The sequence below is a fragment of the Heptranchias perlo genome, chromosome 7 (assembly GCF_035084215.1).
Source record: "Heptranchias perlo isolate sHepPer1 chromosome 7, sHepPer1.hap1, whole genome shotgun sequence".
NCBI lineage: Eukaryota > Metazoa > Chordata > Chondrichthyes > Hexanchiformes > Hexanchidae > Heptranchias > Heptranchias perlo.
In genome coordinates this window covers 31,260,108-31,285,712 of record NC_090331.1, presented here as the reverse complement: position 1 = coordinate 31,285,712, position 25,605 = coordinate 31,260,108, and the positions used below count along the sequence as shown (strand labels likewise).

At 42.2% G+C, this 25,605-nt stretch overlaps 1 protein-coding gene across 2 annotated transcripts in view; it reads left to right on the top strand.

Moving 5' to 3' along the window:
- The window catches only part of acmsd (aminocarboxymuconate semialdehyde decarboxylase), a 31,128-nt gene extending 11,226 nt beyond the window's left edge, over positions 1-19,902 (top strand). For both annotated transcript variants that reach the window (XM_067987253.1, XM_067987252.1), the window contains 6 exons: positions 1,552-1,788; positions 4,803-4,896; positions 8,651-8,746; positions 10,617-10,789; positions 10,973-11,071; positions 14,409-19,902. In XM_067987253.1, the coding sequence (XP_067843354.1) occupies positions 1,552-1,788; positions 4,803-4,896; positions 8,651-8,746; positions 10,617-10,789; positions 10,973-11,071; positions 14,409-14,471 (762 nt within the window). In that variant the 3' untranslated portion in view covers positions 14,472-19,902. The remainder of the gene's footprint in view (positions 1-1,551; positions 1,789-4,802; positions 4,897-8,650; positions 8,747-10,616; positions 10,790-10,972; positions 11,072-14,408) is intronic.
- The last annotated feature ends 5,703 nt before the right edge of the window (positions 19,903-25,605 follow it).

The following is a 25,605-nucleotide window of genomic DNA, read 5'->3' as shown; positions in this document are numbered from 1 at the left end:
CCCTCCATCATAAGGTCAGAAATGGGGATGTTCGCTGATGATTGCAAAGTGTTCAGTTCCATTCGCAACCCCTCAGATAATGAAGCAGTCCGAGCCCGCATGCAGCAAGACCTGGACAACATCCAGGCTTGGGCTCATAAGTGGCAAGCAACATTCGCGCCAGAAAAGTGCCAGGCAATGACCATCTCCAACAAGAGAGAGTCTAACCTCCTCCCCTTGACATTAAACAGCATTACCATCACTGAATTCCCCACCATCAACATCCTGGGAGTCACCGTTGACCAGAAACTTAACCGGACCAGCCATATAAATACTGTGGCTACACGCGCAGGCCAGAGGCTGGGTATTCTGCGGCGAGTGACTCACCTCCTGACTCCCCAAAGCCTTTCCACCATCTACAAGGCACAAGTTAGGACTGTGATGGAATACTCTCCACTTGCCTGGATGAGTGCAGCTCCAACAACACTCAAGAAGCTCGACACAATCCAGGACAAAGCAGCCCGCTTGATTGGCACCCCATCCACCACCCTAAACATTCACTCCCTTCACCACCAGCGCACTGTGGCTGCAGTGTGTACCATCTACAGGATGCACTGCAGCAACTCGCCAAGGCTTCTTCGACAGCACCTCCCAAACCCGCGACCTCTACCACCTAGGATAAGAGCAGCAGGTACATGGGAACAACACCACCTGCACGTTCCCCTCCAAGTCACACACCATCCCGACTTGGAAATATATCGCTGTTCCTTCATCGTCGCTGGGTCAAAATCCTGGAACTCCCTTCCTAACAGCATTGTGGGAGAACCTTCATCACACGGACTGCAGCGGTTCAAGAAGGCGGCTCACCACACCTTCTCAAGGGCAATTAGGGATGGGCAATAAATGCTGGCCTCGCCAGCGACGCCCACGTCCCATGAACAAATAAAAAAATAATTCTCACCACTCTCTGAGTAAAGTTGCTTCTCCTGAATCCCCTATTGGATTTATTAGTGACTATCTTCTACTTATGGCCCCTAGTTTTGGACTCCCCCACAGGTGGAAACATCTTCTCTACGTCTACCCTATCAAACCCTTCATAATTTTAAAGACCTCTATCAAGTCATCTCTCGGTCTTCTCTTTTCTAGAGAAAAGAGCCCTACCTTGTTCAGTCTTTCCTGACAGTTGCTATAATATATAATGTATAAATTTTATGTCCTGTTTTACTTCCATCAAGCAGCCTGTCCAATTGCATAAATGTGTGTATAATGCTGTGGTGCTCCATAAATTGTAGCTCCAGGATTGGTGAAATAATTTTAGATTTATAAAATCAAAGATTTGGCAACTTAGACACCCCAACAAACATAATGTAGCACTCAATGTATTTGTACACATTTTATTACAATAATATAAAATTATATGTATTGGTCCTCAGCATTTCAGAAATGTTGTGGCTTTTCTTATTTTAACTTTCGCAGAGGATAACTCAACAGAATTATCAAATTACATTCTCTTAGAAAACTCTGCCACTATGTGTTAAACGTCAGACTAATATTTTTGTTTCTTTTTGGCAGGCAAAACCCAAGGACACTCTGGACCTGTGCCATATGTTGAATGATGACCTTGCAGCCACAGTGCGTAAACACCCAAAGAGATTCACTGGTCTTGGTACATTGCCCATGCAGGACCCAGAACTTGCTGTTCAGGAAATGCATCGTTGCGTGAAAGAGTTGGGATTTCCTGGAATCCAAATTGGCTCCCATATCAATGATTGGGATCTGAATTGTCCAGAGCTTTACCCAGTGTATGCTGTAAGCACTAACATATTTTCAAATTATTCACACATTGTCAGGTTTCTAAAAAATGTTGGAAGTGCCACATGCAGAATTGATTTAGAAATATATGAACAATAAATGCAGAGACAAAATAAACTGAGTTTAATAAATGCATTGGCACTATTTTACAGATTCATGACCTTGCTAAACTTTTGTTAACAAAAGTTGATCCTATTGCCACTACCTGCAGTAATATATTAGCATCATTTACAAAACAAAACTTTCCTTCACTCAACAATTTTAGTGAAAAACAAGGGGCTCGAATTTAGCAGGCCTGCGGGTTCCCAGCGGGTGGTCCTCCGGGAGCGTGGTAAACACGCTCGGCGAAATTAGTGGGTTGCCCACGCGATCGTAGCAGGCAACCCACTAATAGGAATCAATTACCTGCTCCTCCGGGGTCCACGGCGCTGGCCTGCGCGTCGGTAGGGCTGCGCATGCGCAGTACGATCTGTCAGCTGGAGGCTCTCTAGTTAAAGGGGCAGTCCTCCACTGACAGATGCTGCAACCAATGGGACAAATTGCAGCATGGAGCAGCCCAGGGGGAAGGCTGCTCCCAGTTTAATGATGCCTCACCCCAGGTATCATCAGATGGGGTGAGGAGGAGGGGGAGGACACAGATCTTCCCCCCGGCGGGCGGGAGGTCCGGGGAGCTGCGCCTCGGTCTGTGGACCCTGTGGCGAGGGTAGTGCCCTCTGCGACGCGTCTCTCTCTGCGGTAGCCCTCCCTCCTGCTGTGCAGGTGGGCGTGCAACAACACCGTGTTGGGGGGATCCACGTCTCTGCGGCGGACGGCGTGGACTGCGAGGCTGCTGGGGCTGGTCATGCTCTTCGTCCTCCGAGGGTCTCCACACACCACCCAACTGGCAGGTGTTGGTCTGAGGAGTTGTGCAGGGTAGGTGTGTGGTTCCTCGGACTGGGGCTGCGGTTTCGTGTCGGTCTGTCCTCTGGCTTGGCGGGGGGTGGTGGAGGGCAGGGGTTGCCCTATGTGACGCGGTGGCCTCCTGCGTGGGCGAGGGCTCTCCCCCGTGGAGCGCACCTTGGCACCTGCCACAGGCTGCTGGCTGCAACACGCCTGGTTGGAGGGAGACTGTTTCCCCCAGTGTGGGAAACTCACTGCCTTGAACCGAAAATCCCACACTTCCTCTTTTGACAGCTGCTTCAGCTCATTAACTGACCACAACGAGCAAGGTAAGTACTCTCAAGTGGAACCCCGCTGGCTTTAATTGCCTGCGGGATTCCCACCAGCGGGGCTTGCGCGCGCAGCCCCGCACGTCAGCGCGGTACCCGGAAGTGGCCGGGATTTCGTCGCGATCCGGTCACATGACCGGATGTCGGGATTTTCGGGGCCACCCCGCTGGGAACCCGCCGGAAACACGATCCTAAAATCGAGCCCAAGATGTGAGTAAAAATGTCGTTTCCTATTTTGTAGTTACATCTATTTCACTAGAATTGCTGAATTGAGAAAAATGTACCCCAAATGCACTAGAAGGTCTCCGGCTTTGCTCATCTACTTTAGTGGGTGTATCATGGGAGAAAAGCGTGCGTTTCAGTCCAGATATGCGAAATTTGTAGCTGCAGCTCAGGGTGGAGGCAAGGTGCACTTCTGAGGGAGAGTGTAAGTTACTTTGCACCACTCTCAAATACCTGTTAATTAGCTCAATACAGATCAATGAGGTCTGGCAGAATTCAAATTCCTTTGAGTTTATGCCTTGATTTAGTTAGCATAGTAGATGTGGGTACTCCTTTCACGTAATCTGCATTTGAAGTGGAGAGCAAAATAAAGTACTCCTGCATTTAACACTAACCAATATCTTAAATAAAAGTCACTGGAATGGCTTCACAGAAGTGGAACCTTTGCTGCAGTGATCATGTTGGAATTGGCAGAGGTGTAAAATTGTATGTCAGGTGCATAAGTAAAAGTTATGTACCAGAATATTGTTTCTTTCCTAAGATGAAATGAAATGGCAATGCAGCATAGTGGTCTCCAAATTGGTAGAACACAGTTTCATATCTATGATTTTTCCACTCTACGACTTTCCAAATTTAGTCATGCAATGCGAGAGAGGTACCTTCATAGGGAACAGAGGAATTTAGATGTCACCCAAGTTACTCTCATACACCTCTTAGCAGCCAGATTATGAATGCATGAGAACTGCTTCTCAGTGAGTAGCCATACAGATCAGCAAGGTCCTACGTTCAATCCACATTCTGTGCTGAGTTAGGTGATCTGAGCCAGAGTGGCAGTGGGAATACTTCAATTGGCCTCAAGTCCCTGGGTTAGGAAAGGGAAAAACAGCTAGATATTGCACTCCTGATCTGGTAATACCTCCTGGAAGTGAGCATGTTCAATAAGGACAGGATCAAGATCAATTGCCCTCATGTGTTTAAACAGTGTACTGACATTCACTATCAAGACTCACACATGAAGAATGGTTACTTGAGCCAAGTATTGGACAGCAACTAAGAAGGTACCCAACAAAGAGAGGGCTGGGGAGCGAGGTGGGGAAGAGAACAAAGAATGACAATAGCAGTCCAGAAGATGGTATGCTTATATTAGAAAAGTGAAAATAAATTTGATATGGGTCAAAAAAGTATTTTTTTAAGTACAAATTTATTAATGAAACTATGCTTTTATTTTTTTTCTTTATATCTTTTCAATTAATTTATGGTGCTGACATTTCAATCAGCATTTCTATAAATTAGAGCTGGCCAGTCCCCTCCTGTCCAGCTTCCTTGTGTACAATGTAAAGCTTCCTATCATTGTCACTACTGGGGAGGCACTTCAGCCGATGTTGGAGCAAATCTTCTGTTCACACAATGCCGTATCCCAAAATATATTTAGGAATTATTACTGGGCGATCAGCATCACATTGCCAAGTGAACAATTTTGCCCTATATATGGAACTGAATAAATGGCCAAATTATGTATCATTGTTTGAGATTTCATTATTAATTGGGAGACTCAGCACTCCTCATTGCTTTACTTTTAAGGCTGCAGAAGAGTTAAAATGTGCCATATTTGTACACCCCTGGGATATGAAGATGGATGGGAGGATGTCCAAGTACTGGCTTCCATGGCTTGTAGGTTAGTATTAAAACAAAGACCTGCACAGTAGCACCACAGGCTCCCCAGCATATTGCACCACAGGTTAAGGTTCAAGCCTGTAATTCTCCATGAGCTGAGCTCCTAATCTCAAGTATGCCAGTGTGGAGAGCTCCATGGGTTGGCCTGATACGTCCCTGAGGAGAGGCGGGGAAGTTTAGAGGGAGGGTCATGCAGGCCACACTCAGATTACATGTGGCACAGGAATACTCAGGAAATGGTGGAAAAAGGAGTCTCATTTTCAACAACAATACATGTTAGCTAATCATCCATGGTATTGATCATAGTCAAAAGTAAGAAAATAAATTATGGGGGTGGAATTCATCTTGGACGGTGATGCAAAACGGTTCTCTGGGCATCCACAGCCCGTTTCATACTCCGCCCGATAATCTTGAAATAAAATCGGGCGGAGTATAAAATAAGCGGCTGCTGTGCTACTGCCCATTTTGCGCTACTCCTGGGCTTTGAACTCTCCTGCTCCATTCCTGCAGTGGCAAAACGGCCAACAAACTAGCTGCTGCATTATGGTTAGTTCCTGACCTCTCTCTGTCTCTCACTCAAAATCATTCTCAAAGCCATCTTGACACTTGGATTACTCTTAATGGAATTTTACAAAAAAAGAAAAAAATTGAACTGCTATCAACCATTATTTTCTCATTCTGTAATCTGCCCACACTAAGTGCATTCAGATTCTCAAAACAGTAGCTCAAGGTTCATTAACTTTCAGCAGGACTGGAGATCACACTTAGCTCTTCGCTTCAACAAGATTGCCCAAAGAGGTAGCATGAGGGATTGTATCTTGAAGAGTAAGACTAGAATCAATTATTTTATTTTCTCAAGTGAAAGCAAAACTCTGTTAAATTAAGCCCCAGGTATCTATACACATAGCCGGGATTTTCTGCTTCAGTGGAATCCCAACTTGAGCACATAATCCTGGCTGTGCTGAAGTGCAGGACTGCATTGTTCATCTTTTGGATGAGGCGTTAAACCAAGGCACCATCTGCTCTCTCGGGTGGACATAAAAGATCCCATAGCGCTTTTCAAAGAAGAGCAGAGAAGTTCTCCTATTATCCTGGCCAGGGTTTAATCCTAACCAACATCACAAAAAAAATTATCTTGTCATTTTACGCATTGCTGTTAGTGGGGCCTTGCTGTTCATAAATTGACTGCTGCGTTTCCCTACATTACAACAGTGACCACAAAAAATAAGCACTTCATAAGCTGTGAAGCACTTTGGGTTGTACTGAGGTTGTGAAAGGCACTATTCAAATGCAAGTTTTTTTTTCTCTCAAAGCTGCCTATAGGAAAAATACAGATAGATCCTCCTTTTGGCATAGATACCAACGGGTCGGATTTTGCCGGTGTGCATGCTGCCGCACTCTCCTGGCTTCCATCTTTTTCTTCTCCATGCCCTCATCATCCTCTTCCTCAAAGCACAGGAACAATGGAACTCCCAGAGGGAAGTCCATTATTTCACTATGCACAGCTCCCTTTAAGCCCTTTGCATGTTTTAGAAAACTTTTACCTTTTAGTGCTCAGAAACTGCAGTTTCAAAGTAGTGGAAGTGACTCTCAGCCAAATCAGTGCTGCAGAATTGTACTTCTGTGTGGCTTTTCACCTTCTCAATCTCTTCCCACCTGTAGGGCACCACGTGCTGCCTCAGTACGTGGTGGTTATTTTCAGGGGTTGTAAGTAGGTGGAAACGCAGGGAAATCTCAGGGGCACTTGGCCACATCCCTCCTGCTTTTTTAAATGCAGTAGATTAGGATCACAGGAAGGGAATTGCGGCAGCCATTTTTAGGGGCAGACTTTCAGTGGATGACCTCCTTGCTCCATTTTACTTGCAGACTGCCTCAACACCACCTGAAATGGACAGTTTTTTTAAGGAATATCCAGGCCAATGTATTATATAAAATATATACAGGAGTATTATAGCTGGTAATACATATGTTGATATTTTCCAAACAAGGTGATTTAGTATGGAAATGCTTCATACAAAAGATACTCCATGGCTATTGATGTGATGCAATATTTTATATGAGTGAAATAGACCACACAAAACTCAAGTGCTGATATTTGAAATTGTGATTTCTTTGCTTTGGTCCCTCAGCTGTTTAAATAAATTATCATTTCTGTAGACTTGACACGGAAAGTTATATAACTGAAGTGCTGAGAGATGTCAACACTATTACAAATTAAGTCTTAGAGATGGAATTTGCTCCCATAACAGAAGCAAAGTATCTGATATAGTTCCATGATATAGTCTGATGAGTGTATTGATGTGGTCTGTTACCGAGATTCGTATTTGTGGTATCACGCCCAGCACAAGGCTACTTTAATTTTAGGAAAATCAATAATATTATATTGCACTCAGCAGATTTGTAACATTGAGTGGAAAGGTGATGAATGCCATTATGAAAGCAGTGCTGTGTGCGCACAGAATGAATGTCCACAGGTTAAGGATTGGTCTAAAAATAGTATTAAAGATGAACCCACTTCACAAGCAAACCTTATAAAACAGAAAACTATTCAAAGCTCTTCTTCCAACCAAATAAACAAACTGAAAGTATTAGAAACTTATTTGCAAGTCACTTATGTTAAATCAGACTCACGGAGGCACACAGTGCCTTCTTTTGGTCTGGACTTTCTACATTCTACATTAATGCCTATATTACCCGATTGGAAGCAGTTCTATAATATTTACCACTGCTCTCACTGCTGATCTCTCATGATTTTAAAACATGAGCACTGTCATTGAATGTAGAAGGCAATGCTATCTCTACTGTAAAGTTATACTCAGCCTGCTGATCAGAAAGAGTAATTACAACACTGTCATCAGGCTGCCAAAATAACTGGAAATTGTGTTACAACTTCTAACTTCATTTTTTTGTAATTGAGGAATCCTATTTGATGAGAAAACAGACATTGCAATAAACAATTTGGAAAATGGTTATGGAGAAATCAATCACAGATACTATCCCACCGTCCTGTGTGAAGCACGAAGAGTAAATATTTTACAATAATATCTGGAAAACAAACAAATTGGGAAGGCCACAGGTCAGATCCTCAAATTGTGCAGAAGTAGCTGATCTTAGCCAGGACAGCACTAAGGGGCTATACAATTGACTCCAGTGCCCCTGAATCAGGAAGCAGAAAAAAAAATTGCCAGAGTTCCCACTATTATTCACTATTGGTGGAACGGCCGGTGTGCAGATGCTGGATAAGGATAGGATAGGCCGTAGCTGCGATGACCCCATGCCTGCCAACATTTACCATCAAGGCTTATGCATGAATAACAGTGACGAGACAGTCCATGGAACAATATCCTAACAGGGATTCAACCCCTTCAGGAGAGAGGGAGCTGAGAAAATTGGCAGATTAAATGAACAAAACTAAAACTAAAGCTCAGGTTATCACATAAAATGATTGCAAAAGCAAATGTCATATATATTTCATTTTAGCAGGAAAATGTTATTCACTGCAATAGCCTTTATCTGTTGAATAAAGATGGGATTCAGTTTTCAGGATCAATCCATGGACAACTGCTCTTGGAATAAAATGTTATATTTTTCCCCAAATTAAATTCAATCCAATTCAGCCTCCCTCGATGGCATAAACGCCATAAGTACAAATTTCAGCACCCATTTTAAAGATTGAGCAACTTGCAAAAATAGGATTTTAAAAAGTCCAAAATATCTCTAAACCAGAACTAGTTATTAATGTCATTGTTCTTTAGGTATGCCTGCTGAAACAACCACAGCAATATGTAACATGCTGTTTGGTGGAATCTTTGAAAAATTTCCGAAATTGAAAGTCTGTTTTGCCCATGGAGGTAAGAACTACACTTTAGAATATCAAAGAAAAAGCCAATGGGGGTGAAATTGGTTCATGCCAGTAGCACAAAACAAACTGATAGCGAATTGTCAGCCCTGATATTCTTTTCCATTGACGTCAATGGGTTGCTGAATCGCCATGAGTCCATTTTGCATTACTGGTGATGACCAATTTCACTCCCCAATGACATTCATTGCTATATTTTACATTTTTTAAAATTTGTTTTCAGTATGTGGGCAACACTAGCAAGGCCACATTTCTTGTCCATCCCCAGTTACCCTGAGAAGGTGTGGCGGGCCTTCCTCTTACGCGATTGTTTGTACAATTGAGTATACAATGGCAACTTCAGAGGGGAATGAGAGTCAACGATATGTAGAAAGGACATAACCAATGAAATTCCAGCCCTCTGGCAATATAAAGTACCATTATTTGTGCAGGTGGGGAGAAATATTGGACCCAAAATTCCTTGCTCTTATCTCACAGGACAGAGAGCACCATATATATCATGGACACCCACCCACTTTATGCTAACTATCTCATCTCCAGGACCTAGGGTAAGGCCACCAGTAGGGTTGACTCGCAGGGGAAGTCCTGCCATGCTGCAGTTCTGGCAGTACAGCAGCCCAACGTGTCCAGGCTCATATCTCCAAACACCTGCCAGTTATAACCACAAGTGATATCAATAAATATACTCTAAAATTACAAACAGAAATAAAAAGGGACTTTTTTTTCCCCTTTAGACTACAACTGTAGTGTTGGTATGAAGCAGTAAATGCAGCCTGAATCTGGAGTCATGCTTAATCTTATATCAGAGATAAATGGAATGAGAATCCTTGGATGAGGCAGTCTCACTCCACTTTGCTTTGAAGTCAGTTCAGGCCTTAACACCCAGTTTACTCTGCACATGTTTAGTATCGGAGTGAAACCAAAACCACTTTACATTGACACTGAATTTGTGTGAATGTGCCCTACATGGCAAAACAACAGGATGCAGCTGAAGGCAACTGTAATAAGGATAGCTGCAAATGTTGGGAAACTACAGGTGCACTGCTCGCAATTTCCTGTCCATTAAAATGGATGAATGGAAAACCGTGGGCAGCACACCTGTGATTTCCTGATATGCACAGCAAACAGGCCAGCCTTCCTGCCTGTAACTAGTATTTATAAAATCGGCCCTATAGATTCAGGTCTTGCATATAACTTGGATGTGTCCTACAGATAGTCACGGGTGAATTTCTGATGTGTACCAAATCCTTAACTTCGTTTGTATAACTAAAACATCCATGCAAACAGCTATTAAAATTAAAACTAACTAAACTGGTAAAATCAATATTTTTTCCATAAATCTGTTGCATTTCCTGGTTTACTTTTTGTGAGACTAATATTTTCAAGGTGGAAAAGTTGTCACATTTGTACTAGCCAGTTAGAAACTACATGCAGATTCATTGCTGTATCAAATGAACTCTGCCATACTGATAGGAATTGTGACCCAACTAATACAAGGAACTGATTTTTCATCCATCCTTATCACTAAATGTTTATTTTTTTCAACATTTCAGTTATACACTGGCACCATGAAGATCTTACTGGCTATTTCAATTAATCATTTGGTAGCATCTTAGCATCAAAGTCAAAACTAAAACAGAATTCTATTTTAGTTAACTAAAATAACATGCTATGAATTAAAAATGCATATTGTTCTGTGCATGCCTGTCAATCTATGTTATAACAGTTATCCCTAAAAAATGTAAACAGTCATTTTGCAGACATTTTGAAAGCAGCAAGAGTATTCAATACTAAAGCAGTTATATTTTTGCACGACTGTGAGAAAAAAGCACAAAAGTCGTCTTAATATTATTTCTCTTTAGGTGGTGCTTTCCCTTATACCTTTGGTAGGATTGAACATGGATTTAATGTCCGTCCTGATTTGTGTGCCATGGACAACAAGACAAGCCCTCGAAAGTACCTGGGCCATTTTTACACAGATTCGTTAGTACATGATCCACTTGCACTAAAGCTGTTGGTGGAGGTGATAGGGAAAGTGAGTTGGACACTTTTATCACATTAACCCGTACATTTTTGTAAATGTGATATCTTTGATTTTGCAGATCACAGCCCTAACTGGAGGTTAATCTGTACACTGAATAACAATTAACAATGTGCTAAAATGTCTTACCTGTAAATTTTTTTGACATCTGATCACAACAAATGTTACTGTGTTTAGGACAAGGTGATGCTGGGGACTGATTATCCTTTTCCACTGGGAGAATTGAAACCAGGAAAACTTATTGAATCTATAGAGGAATTTAACAATGAACTTAAAGTAAGATTAATGTTAAGTTTTGCACTTGTGTATTATTATAATATTGCATGTCTGCATCTATGAAGATTAGTCCATGATAACCACAATGACATCACAGACCAATCAGATCACTGAAAAAGAAAAACTCATTTTTGGCCATCATGATATTCCCTGTTCTCTTCTCTATTAATCTCCCACCCGAGGTATTTTATCCTCTTACATAGCCTCTGTTCACATCTGGACCTCTAATCTGCTCTCTCCAGGTCCATCCTGGATGCTCCTTTCCTTACATTAGTTTTAAGAGTGGCCTCTCATCCTATACAGGTCCCACTCTGGCCATTCTCCACTCTCCTGGCTCCATTTCCCAATTTGTGGCCACAGCAGGGTGCTGCTGCAGACTGGAAGCTTGAGTTTTAGGTAGGCAGACAGGCAAGATTGACATGCCAAATACTGCCCTTGCCCCTGAATTTATAGAGCGCTTTAACATGTCTCTCAGAAATGGATCAAAATGTTTCACATACAATTATTTTGAAGTTCAGAGGCTGTTTTATGTAGGTAAACATAAGTCAGTTTGCACACAGCAAGATCCCACAAATAGAAATGAGATGAATGACCAGTTAATCTTGTTTTGTTTGTGTTTATTTGAGAAAGTCTAGAACACCAGGAGAACTCCCTGCTGTTATTCAAATAGTGCTATAGAATCTTCAACATTCACCTAAACACCAGCATAGCCAGGCAGGGCCTTGGTTTAAAAGATAACAGATGCGACAATGCAGCATTCCTTCAATAGTGCACCAAAGTGTCTGCCTAGATTATGTGCTCAAGTCTGGAGTAGGATTTGAACCCACAACCTTCTAACTCAGAGTAGATTGATACCAACTGAGTCAAGCTGACACACTACTGCTGAAAAGTAAAGTGGAGAAGCAACAGGATTAATACTTGGGAAATCAACTGATTTTCCATCCCTTACATTGGCTAAGTTTAGGAACCCTGCTAAAACTCATACTGATAATCTACAGTGATGCTCCAATGTGCATCCAACTCAGATGCTCACATTGAGCTTTTAGTTCCAAAACGCAAAGAGATCAGCATCATAGAAATTCATGATTCTTACCTTCTCTCCATCATTTGCCTCCTTTCCACTTTTTCTCCTTGGGCCCTGCACCACTCTGTTCCCCCCCCCCACCCCGTTCCAGTTTCAGATGTTGGAAGCCTGTGCACTCCTTCCTGTTCCTGTGTTTGAGTCCCAGGCCTCACCCCACTCACTCTCTTCCCAATCTCAAACCCTACAGCCTCTTGCTCCAGGCCCCAGATCCTACACAAGTTCATGCCCCCAATTTTTCTTCCCTGCATTTGTTTCAGCAGCTCTTGGACCTCCTAGTACCAGTTGGGTCCATAGCCCCAGCTCCACTACAACATCAACTGTAAGATCATCCAACCTGGGGGTACAGGCTGTAAAAATCTGAGGCATAAACTTGCACAATTAAACAAACTGACCCAAAAGAAAAACACTGAAAAGTTCAGCTCCCAAAAACTCAAGCATAAAATTCAGTTTCCTATATGATCCAAAGAAAAGTTAAGCAGGTATCCCTTCAAACACTGACTGAGTACACGCAGTTGCATTTGTTGGAAGGAAATTTTGGAAGAGACCTTTTTAAATGTTAGTACACCGAAAGTTTCAGATGAAGCTGCTGCTGCAGCTTATGCCCTGCTACAGAATGGCATGCATAATAAGTATTGAAAAGGCTGTAAAGTATTCTGAGCGTGTAGTTTTAGATACACCGCTCCCTTCCAGGCTAAACCCAACTGCACCTCTGTCTCACCCAGTCTCGCCCAGCACAGGCCACAACCTTGCTGCTCCTTCCTAACCTGAATCCCCTCCCCCCCTCCCTTTCTGCCTAGCCCCAACTTCTAGTTATTCTTACACACTGGTGTGTTGCAGCACCTCATAAATAGCCTCTTCCTGACCAGCCCCAGGTTTTCCTCACCCCCAACCAGATTCTTCCCTTGTCTCTACCCTTTGCCTCCTTTCTGCTTTTGCCCCTTGAGGCCTGCTTCATTCTGTTCCATCCCTGTATATTTTGGTTCTCATCTTACCTCCGAGCTTTTAAAAAAATACAAATTCAGTAAATCAATAAAGGAAACAAACATACAGAGGTCATAGAATCATAGAAAGGTTACAGCAAAGAAGGAGGCCATTTAGCCCATCGAGTCCATGCCGGCTCTATGCAAGAGCAATCCAGCTAGTCCCAATCCCCCACCCTATCCCTGTAGCCCTGCAACTTTTTTCCTTTCAAGTACTTATCCAGTTCCCATTTGAAGGCCATGATTGAATCTGCCTCCACCACTCCCCCGGCAGTGCATTCCAGATCATAACCACTCGCTGCATAAAAAAGATTTTCCTCATGTCACCTTTGGTTCTTTTGCCAATCACCTTAAATCTCTGTCCTCCGGTCCTTGACCCTTCTGCCAATGGGAACAGTTTCTCTCTATCTATTCCGTCTAGACCCTTCATGATTTTAAATACCTCTATCAAATCTCCTCGCAACCATCTTTGTTCCCAGGAGAACGACCCCAGCTTCTCCAGTCTATCCACGTAACTAAAGTTCCTCATCCCTGGAATCATTCTAGTAAATCTTTTCTGCACCCTCTCTAAGGCCTTCACATATTTTCTAAAGTGCGATGCGCAGAACTGGACATAATATTCCAGTTGTGGTCGAACCAGTGTTTTATAAAGCTTCACCATGACTTCCTTGCTTTTATACTCTATGCCTCTATTTATAAAGCCCAGGATCTCGTATACTTTTTTAACCGCTTTCTCAACCTGCCCTGCCACCTTCAACGATTTGTGCACATATACCCCCAGATCTCTCTGTTCCTGTACCCCTTTTAGAGTTGTACCCTCTAGTTTATATTGCCTCTCCTCGTTCTTCCTACCGAAATGCATCACTTCACATTTTTCTGCGTTAAATTTCATCTGCCACGTGTCCGCCCATTTCACCAGCCTGTCTATATCCTCTTGAAGTCCATCACTATCCTCTTCACTGTTCACGACACTTCCAAGTTTTGTGTCATCTGCAAGTGAGAGGAGGCAAAGGAAAAGACAAGCTTACAGAAAGACCTAGACAAAAAGTGTGAGTAAAAGAGCTGCAGACAAACAGGGAGGTTCCAAGAAAGTGTGTAAAAGACAAATAGAAGAGAGAAGAAAATAGAAAGAATTGTTTTTATTTTTATAGGTGATTACCACTGCAGATTAATTAGTGTACGTTTATAAAATTCTTACCTTAATTTACAATCCAATGGAAAAAAGCCTGTCTATACATTCCTTTAGAATAAAATGGTTTCATTTGTTTTACAGGATAAGCTCCTCGCCAAAAATGCACTGGAGTTTCTTGGCCTTGAAAAGAAACAGTTTGATTGATGCAATAGCTATTTAATATACTTCTTTGTTCCTCAATTAAGAAATGCCTATACTATTTGAGACACAGCTGGGTCTGGAACTTGATTGATAAACATCTTCCCAAAGGCAACATCTGTACTTCAGCTTATTATCATGGGATAAGTTGACTACTGTTTTGAAATTAACATATTGCACTGTTTATTGTAACTGTTTACAGTGATACAGTTTGTATTAAGTTGACCAACAGAAGCAGCCCTCCAAAATCCTTAAATCTTCAACATTAATTGAAAAGGCTTAATAATAGTTAACTGTAACCAAGAAATAAGGCAGCAAAACATCACTAAGAACAAGAATTATATTTAACATCTTACATCTGCATGCACTTCTTGTCTGCATTAGTTGGCTTCCTGTTGTCACATTTTTGTCACACTTTTTGTCAACTTTTTCCTGTTATAATTTCCTATGTCCACATTTATAATGAAAACTGCCTTTGTGAACTTCTCTCATCTTTTGAATGAGATGTTAAACTAAGACCCTGTCTATCCTGTCACGTGGACGTAAAAAGATCAAATGACACTATTTCAAAGAAGAACAGGGGGCTTCTCCCCTGTGTCCTGGCCAATATTTATCACTCAATCACATCACTAAAGAAAAATTATCTGATAATTGTCACATTGCTGTTTGTGGGACCTTGCTGTGCACAAATCGGCTGCCACATTTCCTGCATTACAACAGTGACTATAATTCAAAAATACTTCATTGGCTGTAAAGCGCTTTGGGATGTTCTGAGGTCGTGAAAGATGCTATATAAATGCAAGTTCTTTCTTTCTTTAATTACATCCTCTTACCAGTGGTGCTGCTGTAGCACTTCAGTTTTGCATTCCCCAACTCCTCAACCTGTACTGAAGAAAAACTTCTATGTTCCAACAAACCTTACTTCACTGCTTCCCAAAGTGCCCTAGGTTTTGATATTCAACTATAAATAATATAAAATCAATCAAAGTATATATTTAATTAGGGACAGAATGTATAATTTTATACCCCCTGGACTAATTATCCCCCACCTTCCAACACAATTTCACCTCAAGACTAAACTTGGTCTTCACTGTATGTAATATCATATATTACAAAATCCATATTAGCATTTAAAAGGGAAGTGAATAAAAATTTGAAGAAGAAAATTTTTAAAGGATATGGGGAAAGGACAGGGGAATGGGATTAAGTGGATAGCTCTTTCAGAGAGCCAGTGCAGGCATGATGGGCTGATTGACCTCATTATGTGCTTAAATGTTTTATGAATCTAAATTGAATATAAAGTCCATGGGCCCGATATTAGGAGGGAGGCGGGTTGCCAGCGGGGGGTCGACTGGGCGCATGTGTAACCCGCCCAGTAAAATCGCTGGGTTCCGCACGCGATCGTAAGTAAATTGAAGCCACTTACCTTGGCTTCCGGGTTTCGCGCTGGAAAGCTGCGCAGCGGGCGGACTGTGCACCCGCATCATAGGCTGTCAGCTGGAGGAGCCCTATTTAAAGGGGCAGTCCTCCACTGACTGATGCTGCAGAAAGGAGCCAAAATTACAGCATGGAGCAGCCCAGGGGGAAGGCTGCTCCCGGGTTTAATAACGCCTCACTCCGGGTCCTACTGGATGGGGTGAGGAGGAGGAGGAGGAGGAGGACAGAGATCTTCTCCCCGGTGGACGGGAGGAAGTGGCCTGCCTCTGCCACCACGGAGGCCTGACTTGAGGTGGCAGAGGTCACCAGCACCACCAACATATCACGCACATGCATACAGTGCAGGAGGTGCTTCAATGACCTAAGTAGGTCAGCCGAAGTGAGTACACTTACTCATTCCCCCACACTCTGTCTGCCACATCACCGTCCCCACCCCACATCTACTTCTGCACTGCCAACACTATTCTATCACATCACTCCTCACACCCACTCAAAGCTCATCCTCATCTTACCTGCACCAGTACTCACCTCGCCAGTACTCATCCCACCACTACCACTCAACCCAATCCTCATACAATCTCATGGCTCTGTCTCATACTCACCCTCTCATGCATCTCTTTCATGGTCAGCCTCACCCCACCTGTCACTACCTGTGCTGCAGCCACAGGGCATGCATCGCGTATGTGTTGTAGGAAGCGTAAGGCAAATACGTCGTCAGCATGAAGGGGATGCACAAGGGTGTTTGAGGGTTTGTCATGGTTTTTACTTATATTTAACTTCTGATCAACTCACATTACATATTATATTGTCACCACTACTGCCACGTCTTGGCCATTCTTGACTGGCTTGTACAATAATGCCCTTTCATGAGGTTCTCCATGAACACCCTTGATGCCACCCATTGGATCACCCTACGGTGGATGTATGTGTAATTGCACGACTACTTTATGCAGGTACCTTTTGCGCAGCACTGTGTTGTGTAGCTCCACGTGGCGGAGGCGGACGGCATACCTGGTGAGGCTGGTGATGTTGCTCGTCCTCCATTGGAGTGATGAATGCAGCAATGGACCACCCCCCCCCCCCCCCCACCGACATCCTGACGGTGTGAGTGTGAAGGGGTCCACAAAGTAGGTAAATGTGTTTGGACAGCAGAGTTTAGGGTATGATTTAATAATTTGGAGTGTGGAGACAATGGTGTGGCAGGCAAAACTTTGTCTGAGGTGCCAGAGTGCCCTGCTGCAATGAATGAGGGTTTACCCTGCACCTGTTAAATGGACCTTTGCAGCTGCCATTGGCTGCTGGCTGCAACACGTCTATTTAAACAGGGAGTGTGTCCCCCAGCATGGGAAACACACTCTGGGTAGTCCAAAATCCGAATCCTCCTAAAATCTCCAACTAATGAGGTCTATCAATGACCTCAAGTACCCAGATAATGATCTTAAGTGGGATCCCGCCGCCTTTGATTGCCGGTGGGAGTCCCACATGCAGGGGCTGCGCGCGCACCGATTCACATCATTTGGAAACCCGGAAGTGGGCGGGTTGGAGCCGAGCTCCGGACCCGCTCCGGGAATCCCCAATTTTAGGGCCCCCCCCCGCCACGAAGGCATCAGCTCGGCCATCCGAAAATTGATCCCCATGTGTTTAAATTTAGAAAAAAATATTATGGATAATCTCCTCCTAACCAGTCTTTTCACAAAGAGTCATTTCCTTAAATATTTTGAATCATTGAATAGTAATAAAATATTTTGCAATGTATAGTAGAGGGGATTTGTAGATAGACTGAAGACAAAACTGCAAGAATAGAAACCAACTTCAGGAAACCCAAAATAGGGGCAGTTTCACACAGCACACCTGTAGCCTTTCAGAAGTACACGTAGGATGTTACTTATAAATAACAATATTAATTTTAAAGCAATCGTTTTAAAGTGATTTGATTCCAGATGCACATTGACACAAGTCCAGCAGTATTACTCAGAGGTCAGGTACCAATCTGACTCCCGAAAACACTGAAGCCAGGAAGTGTGAGAGCCTCCATGCCAACTTGAAGATAGTATTACACCTTTTAGGCTTTGCACCGGCCATAGCATAACTCCAATCTGGTGAGAAGCCATGTTTTAAAAATGCCTAGGTAGTGTTTTGGGCACACTGGGAACTGTTAAACTCAATATAGAATGTTTTTAATTTTATGATAGAAATACATTAAAATACATAGAAGTTACAACACAGAAACAGGCCATTCGGCACAAACAGTTTGTGGTGGTGTTTATCCTCCACACGAGCAAATACTTCTAATCATATTTATCTACCCTGTTCCCATATCCCTCCAACCACTTCTCCTTTGTCCATCTATCCAATCCAATCTGGAAGGTTGTCATAGTTGCTGCCTGAACCACTGACCTTGGAAATGAATTCCACAGACTCCAAGATGTTGCTCCTGCCCTCTGTTCTGAATCTCTTACATTTAATCTTGTATCTATGGTCCCTCATTCTAAACCCTTCAACTACTGGAAACAATCTGCTTCTATCTACCTTGTCCCATCCTTTCATAATTTTAAGCATTTCTATTATATCATCTTTCTTTGTATTTGTATTTCCCCATAACAGCGAGCATCCTCGTGAATCTGCATTGTACCTTCTCTAAAGCCTCAATTTCTTTCCTAGAGTGCGAGGCCTACCGCCCATGTTCTCATAACATTAGAAATTAGCCAGCAGCAGAACTCTGCACATGCATCCACGCAGATTGCACTAAATTCTTTGACACTGCAGTCAGTTCCCCTGGCAGTGTAACTTGGGTCTCCTGGCTGTGCCACACACTATACAGTTACAAGTCATCTGCTTTACAATTGTAGTTCTTGTGATTTAACACCATGGCAAAAGCTTTAAGTCATTTCTGAAGCTGACATTTGAATACTTCATTTTAATTATTCTCAAGCCAAATAGCAGAGAGGTTCTGTATTACATTGTTTAACATTTAATCAAGTCACAAGTTTTAAAGTCAACTTACTGGCAAAAAACATGAGAAGTATTAAAAAGTATTTATTTAATATATTTGCCCAGAATATATTATAGTGAATATATATATTATTAAGTAATATTCTACCTTTTATTTTATTCTTTGTGTGCACTATTACTCATGACTTGCACGTGTGTTCACAACATTCCTTTTCCATCCTCCAAGTACAACCATGCTAAGATCGCATCCATATTATTTTGAAATAATACGTTGGTGCCACACTAACACAACCTTGGCACTTGTGAATAGAATTGTTACACCGATGTGCATCTGAGTTACTGTACCAATGGAAACAGAATCCATTTTAAAAGAAAATATGTATATTTTCAATTGGAACAGTCAATAAGACAGTTAGTCAGTTCTGCATGTCTGTTTTGCAGCCAAACAATAAAAGAAAATTGTATGAGGAGGCTTGTTCCTTCAGGGTATCTGTGTGGGATATAGAACAATAATACAATAAGATGTCAATTCCAAGTTGCCCCCATAACCAGTAGAAATTTTGGTCTCACAGTCCGACATTCCTCCTGTTGATAATAGGGATGAAATCATTCCTCTTGTTTTATATTTCTGCCAACTTTTTTCATTAAAAGTATCAGCATGAGGAATCTCACCCCAAAGATATTCCATCCTGTAATGTATAGCCCCATTTGTATTCAAAACCAATTCTTTTGCTAAAATTACTGACAACAGAATTTCACCCCTGTTTCTCAGAATTTCTTTTTAGTTTCTGTTTCACTTTAATTTTAACTTTCAAATTCTCATTGCTGTAATTTATTGCTTCAGATAAAAAGTATTTACTAATTAACTCAATTGAGAACTTTGCAATATTTTCCATTGTGTATTTTGCTCTGTGAACTATTCATCAGCAGCAAATTGTGCATATTTTAACTGTTTATGCTTTGAACTGAAATGTGACAGTTCAATTGAAATCTGCCCATGCTTGAGTTATTTCAATAAAAATGTGAATAAAAGAATAACATTTTGAAATATTTGTGTTCCATTTATATTGCTATGTCTGTACACTTTGAAAACACCGTCTCATTGTGGATAGGGGGGATGCCAATACAGCAAACTGGATAAGAGCTATTTTTGATTAAAAACTATGTGGTTTTGTGCGCTACTTTTTATTTTTCTATTCATGACTGTAATTTAATTCATCCCCAATATCCCTACCTAACACCATTGAGGGAGCACCATCACCACAAGGACTTCAGCGATTCAAGGAGGAGGCCCATCACCACCTTCTCAGGGCAACTAGGAATGGGCAATTAATGTGACCTTGACAAAATCACCCACATCGCAAGAACAAATAAAGAATTATATTTTTGAAAATTGAAATTGGGGCAATTTGTTTGGGGATGAGTCAGAAAAGGGCACAGTACCTATATAGACTTATTTCAATGGAACAATCTCAACAACCTTAAAGAAATGAAACTAAGGTTTGGTCTGTGGGTTTATGCACTGAATAGCTGAGCCATAGAGACCAGGAATGTCCTCGATTAAATCTTGGGTCTGTATTGAGTTAGCTGATCTCAGCTGGAGTTTGTATCTGGTTCAGATGAAATATTCTCTCTCTATTGGTGGTAAGGGTCTAAATGAAATGATAAATGGTCTTAGCATTGTTCCTAGCAGATAAATGCCCACAGCACAAAACTATCCATAATTCAGCACAAAATGCTACAGATTTGGCTGACTATAGTAATAGTTGGTGTCGCATACGGGAAAATTCACACTGATGTTTTAGTGAGTGCGCTTTTGAGTTGTGTAGTTAGGGCATGTCATTGGCTCTGAGTAAAGGGAAGTTTTGCTCGAATGATATTTTCAGTAACCCCACCATTCCTCTGGTACAATGGTCTTTTCCGCAGCCTAAAATCTAAAGGCCACAGGTTTCAGTTCACAGTCTGGTCGTTTGCTGCAGATTAAGCCTCCAACTTTAAGCCTCAACAAAGATCACCAAGGTACTGTGCCTGGGCAATGATGATGACAACAACAATGAGGATGATGATGTGAAGGAAGTGAACGTTGAGGAAAATGCTCTCCTGGCCAGCCTCCGATCTTCCACCCTCCATAAATTTGAGCTCATCCAAAACTCTCTGCTGCACGTATCCTAACTCGCACCAAGTCCCGTTCACCCATCACACTTGTGCTAGCTGACCTACATTGGCTCCCAGTCTGGCAATGCCTCAATTTCATCCTTATTTTCAAATCCCTCCATGGCCTCGACCCACCCTATCTCTGTAACCTCCTCCAGCCCTACAACCCTCTGAGATCTCTGTGCTCCTCCAATTCTGGCCTATTGCGCATCCCCGATTTTAATCGCTCCACCACTGGTGGTTGTGCCTTCAGCTGCCTAGGCCCCAAGTGCTGGAATTCCCTCCCTGAACTTCTCCACCTCTCTACCTCTCCTCCTTTAAGACACTCCTTAAAACCTACCTCTTCAACCAAGCTTTTATTCACCTGTCCTAATATCTTCTTATGTGGCTCGGTGTAAAATTTTGTTTGATAACGCTCCTGTGAAGCGCCTTGGGATGTTTTACTGCGTTAAAAGCGCTATATAAATGCAAGTTGTTGTTGTTGTTATAGGAATCCCAGGAGCAAGATCCTGCCTCACGTTCCTTTGCCACAACCCCCTCAGTCTCACCCCATGTCACTGGCTTTCTCACTCCCACACACCAGCTCAGATAGTTTCACCTAGTGGAACTTTGATAGTGTAGATGAGGATGGTGGCATCAGGTGATTCACAGTGCACGAGGGAGCCAGAGAAGTGGGCAACGTTGAGGATGTGCCACATTCTCATATTCACATATGTGCCAGTGGAGACTGAGGAGAACGCTGCCCATGGCTTCGGAGACCTGGGACCCAGGCTTTGTCTCAGAAATGCATTACAATTCTTCTTCCTTTTCTTTTCCTAGAGGTTCTTCCCAAGATGAGGAGGTCAGGGCAAGAGGCATCATAGGCCCTGGCACATCACAGCAGCTTGCTGGACTGCAGGGCAACATCCTGCCTGAAAGGTCCAAACAAGCAGACCATTGCTTTAACATCTCTATGGTGTGCTCAACAGTACCTCATTTGATGGCATGGTTTCATTCTATTTGTGCATTGCTGGTGTGTTGGGGTATCGAATTTGGGCTGTGACGTATGGCTGCAAAGGGCAGCACTTGTCCCCCAACAGCCATCGATTCCCTGGATAACAACAACAGCATTTATATAGCATTTTTAATGTAGGAAAACATCTAAAGGCGTTTCACAGAAGCATAAGAAAAGCATCATGTGTGATCTTCGGATAAAAGGCATTAACATCTGTGGACATGAACCACTTGAATTTTTATGGAGTGGTCTCCTGTCCTGTTGATGTGTGCATTGCAGTTGACGTATGGACCTCTGTTTGCTATTTTGCTTCCATCTATAATACCCTGGACTCTTAGGATGCCTGCCAGTTGATAAAATTTTAATGCCCTCTCCAGTTGGTGTCTCCTTTTCACTGGGAAATGATAAAGCTGTTTCATCTGACAAACAAGGCATCAGTCAATTGCTTTATACAGACATGAAGTATAGATTGGCTTATCTGGAAGATGTCTCCTACAATGGCCTAGAAGGATTCTGTTGCATAGAAGATTAATATGTTATCTAGGGAGCAGATATGATGCCTTTATTATACAGTAGATCACAGTGCTTGCATTATTTGAAGGTCCTGAAAGAATGGATAGCTGTTGGGAGACCAGGGACTAGAGGAAAAGCAATGGCTGGTATGCCCAGTGAAAAGAAGTGTATCAACTGCTGCAGCGGCACAAACGTGACCCACCTAGGGTCCAGGCCTGGTTTATAACCTGTACCACTGAAGAAATGTTTCTATTCTGTGAATTTTCTCAGTCTCCTTAAAAAGAGGGCCAAAGAGCCACACTGTGGCATGTTTCCGGAGGGAGACGCCAGAGCCCCCTGAGAATCCCTACGTGGTCAGTTTTCAGTAAAATATTAAAATGTCTACGTGGCAAAGAAGCAGAATGCAAAATGGTTAGAAAGGGTTAATTAGTTAGTAACTGAGATTGGTACAGGTGGCCTGGCCTCCTGCTGGGCCATATGTTTGCGTAGTCAGCAGGTTTGCATGGTCTTAGCAATGTAGAGTCTTTGATGTGATTCAAGGACTGGTCTGAATGTCTCCATGTTTATGGCAGATCAATATAGGTAACGAGCTTAGCCAAAGTTGAAAGACATTCCAGGTTGGGAGATAAGGAACAGAAGGGACAGGGAAGAACATTCCAAGTTGGAAGGTGAGGAAGTATCCCCTTTGATGTCTAACAGCAACATGATCAGCACATGGACGATTTATGATTGGCCGGAAATAATGTAACCTCGCATGGCAACCTATGCCCGGCTTATGATTGGTGTTGACCCTCGTTAAGTATGTTCCAACCCTATTGATTTGTATAAAAACGTGTGGATTTCTGTATGTTTTTGTTCTTGCTCTGCCAGCATAGAGGGACTCTATCAGGAGTCCAAATCAATGCTGCAGACTAAGAACCCTGCTATTAAAGTTGTGATGGAACTTTAAAATGTATTCGACTTCAGTTTTTACTGAACCAGACTGAGGGGAAAGAATCCGGATCGTCACCCCTACCCCACCAAATTATAGAATCATAAAATCATAGAATGTTACAGCACAGAAGCCTGTGCCAAGGCACAGTGTGGCAACCTGTATTGCACGGTGTGGCAACCTCCATTTCATTTTGTGACCTCCCTAAACTGGCAGGCATCCAAGATTCACCCCTAGTAGTGCAGGCACCTGGCAGGATTATTTAAATATGGGAACCTCCCCTTGACCCTAGAACGTCCGGTGGGTACAGTGGTGAAGGTTCCCGATGGGTCAATCCTGACACTCATGCAGTGATAAAAGGCCCACTAATTTCAGCCCCACTGTCTTATTTCTCCATAAACAATTGTGTTTAGAGATCATGTCACAATTAGTAATCTTTTGGCACAATATCATCATGCATCAACAAAACAAAGAGCACTTGAAATTTGTGCCTACGTTGACACCCACCGCTGCCAAAGAAATTGATCCAAAACACAATAAAGCTGCTCCATGAGAAGAACTGTGTTATATTTAAAAGTAGGATACATTGCCACAATTTTAAGGCTGGAATTTCATATTGGAGTTCAGGTAACAATTATAAACTGCTCACACTTTGCAGATTAAGATATCATCCTAAATCCTTCAAATTGAGTGAAATCCTGTATTCATTGAATGTCCACAATTATGGCTTTATTAATAGGATAATATGAAATATGATGCATTTTGTAAGAATTAGGAGAGGCAATATAAACTAAATGGTACAATTTTAAAGAGGGTGCCAGAACAGAAAGACCTGGGGGTTCATATACACAAATCTTTGAAGGTGGCAGGACAAGTTGATAAGGCTTGTTAAAAAAGCATATGGGATCCTTGCTTTATAAATAGAGGCATTGAGTACCAAAGCAAGGAAGTTATGGTAAACCTTTATAAATCACTAGTTAGTCCTCAGCTGGAGTATTGTGTCCAATTCTGGGCATCATACTTTAAGGAGGATGTCAAAGCCTTGGAGATTTATTGGAAAGATACCGGGGACGAGAGACACTTCAGTTATGTCGAAAGACTAGAGCAGGTTAAGGAGAGATTTAATAGAGATGTTCAAAATTATGAGGGATTTTGATATAGTAAATAAGAAATTGTTTCCACTGGCAAGAGGGTGGGTAACCAGAGGTCACAGATTTAAGATAATTGGCAAAAGAACCAGAAAGGAGCTGAAGAGAATTTTTTTACGCAGTGCGTTGTTATGATCTGGAATGCACTGGCTGAAAGGGTAGTGGAAGCAGATTCAATAATAACTTTCAAAAAGAGCAGGGGAGTGGGACTAATTGAGCCAGCACAGGCACGATGGACTGAATCACCTCCTTCTGTGAACGAGTGTGGATCCCCTATTGCCCTTCAAAAGGGAGCTGGAAAAATTCCTGAGACAGAACATTTCCAGTTATAGAGGGTAAATCTGTGTCATACACAGTATCCTTGAGCTTTGCTTTATGGAGCCAAAGTATTATTTCCCAGAGTTTTTCCTAAGCTGATCTGAGTTTTTTTTTCTCTTTTCTTTGCAGGACCCAGGACATGGGGAGATGAGTAAATGGTGTATGTGCTGCACCTTGTTGGGATGGGGTGGGCTTGATGGGCTGAATTGTCATTTTCAATCCTTATTTTCATGAGGGTAGAGAAAAAATTTAGAGGAAATGCTGATGAGATAAATTACCACAAAAAGGAGAAAGAAATAAAGAAACAAATGTAGGAGTAATAACAAACAGTAGAACACAGAAAAAAAAACAAATAACTAAAGAAAAGATACCAGATAAGAAAATGAAAATGTACTGAAATTGCAATTTTAGAAGGATAGCATCTTTAACAAAAAGTAGATTTGAAGGGGATTCAGCTGAGGCACAACATCTAAGAAATTAGTTTGTGGGCCTGAACGTTAGAGTTGGAATGTGCCTGTATAGTGAGTTAGTAAAGTGGGCAGCATGCAGTTTGCATCTGATGTGAAGGTTGTTGCAATGTAGTTGCATCGGTGTAAAATTGAATTATCAACCATAATACTGCACTGAGTAACTTATTTTTCGCTTATGGAATTATTATATCTGTTGCATATGTTTTTTTTCTAAGGAAATCGT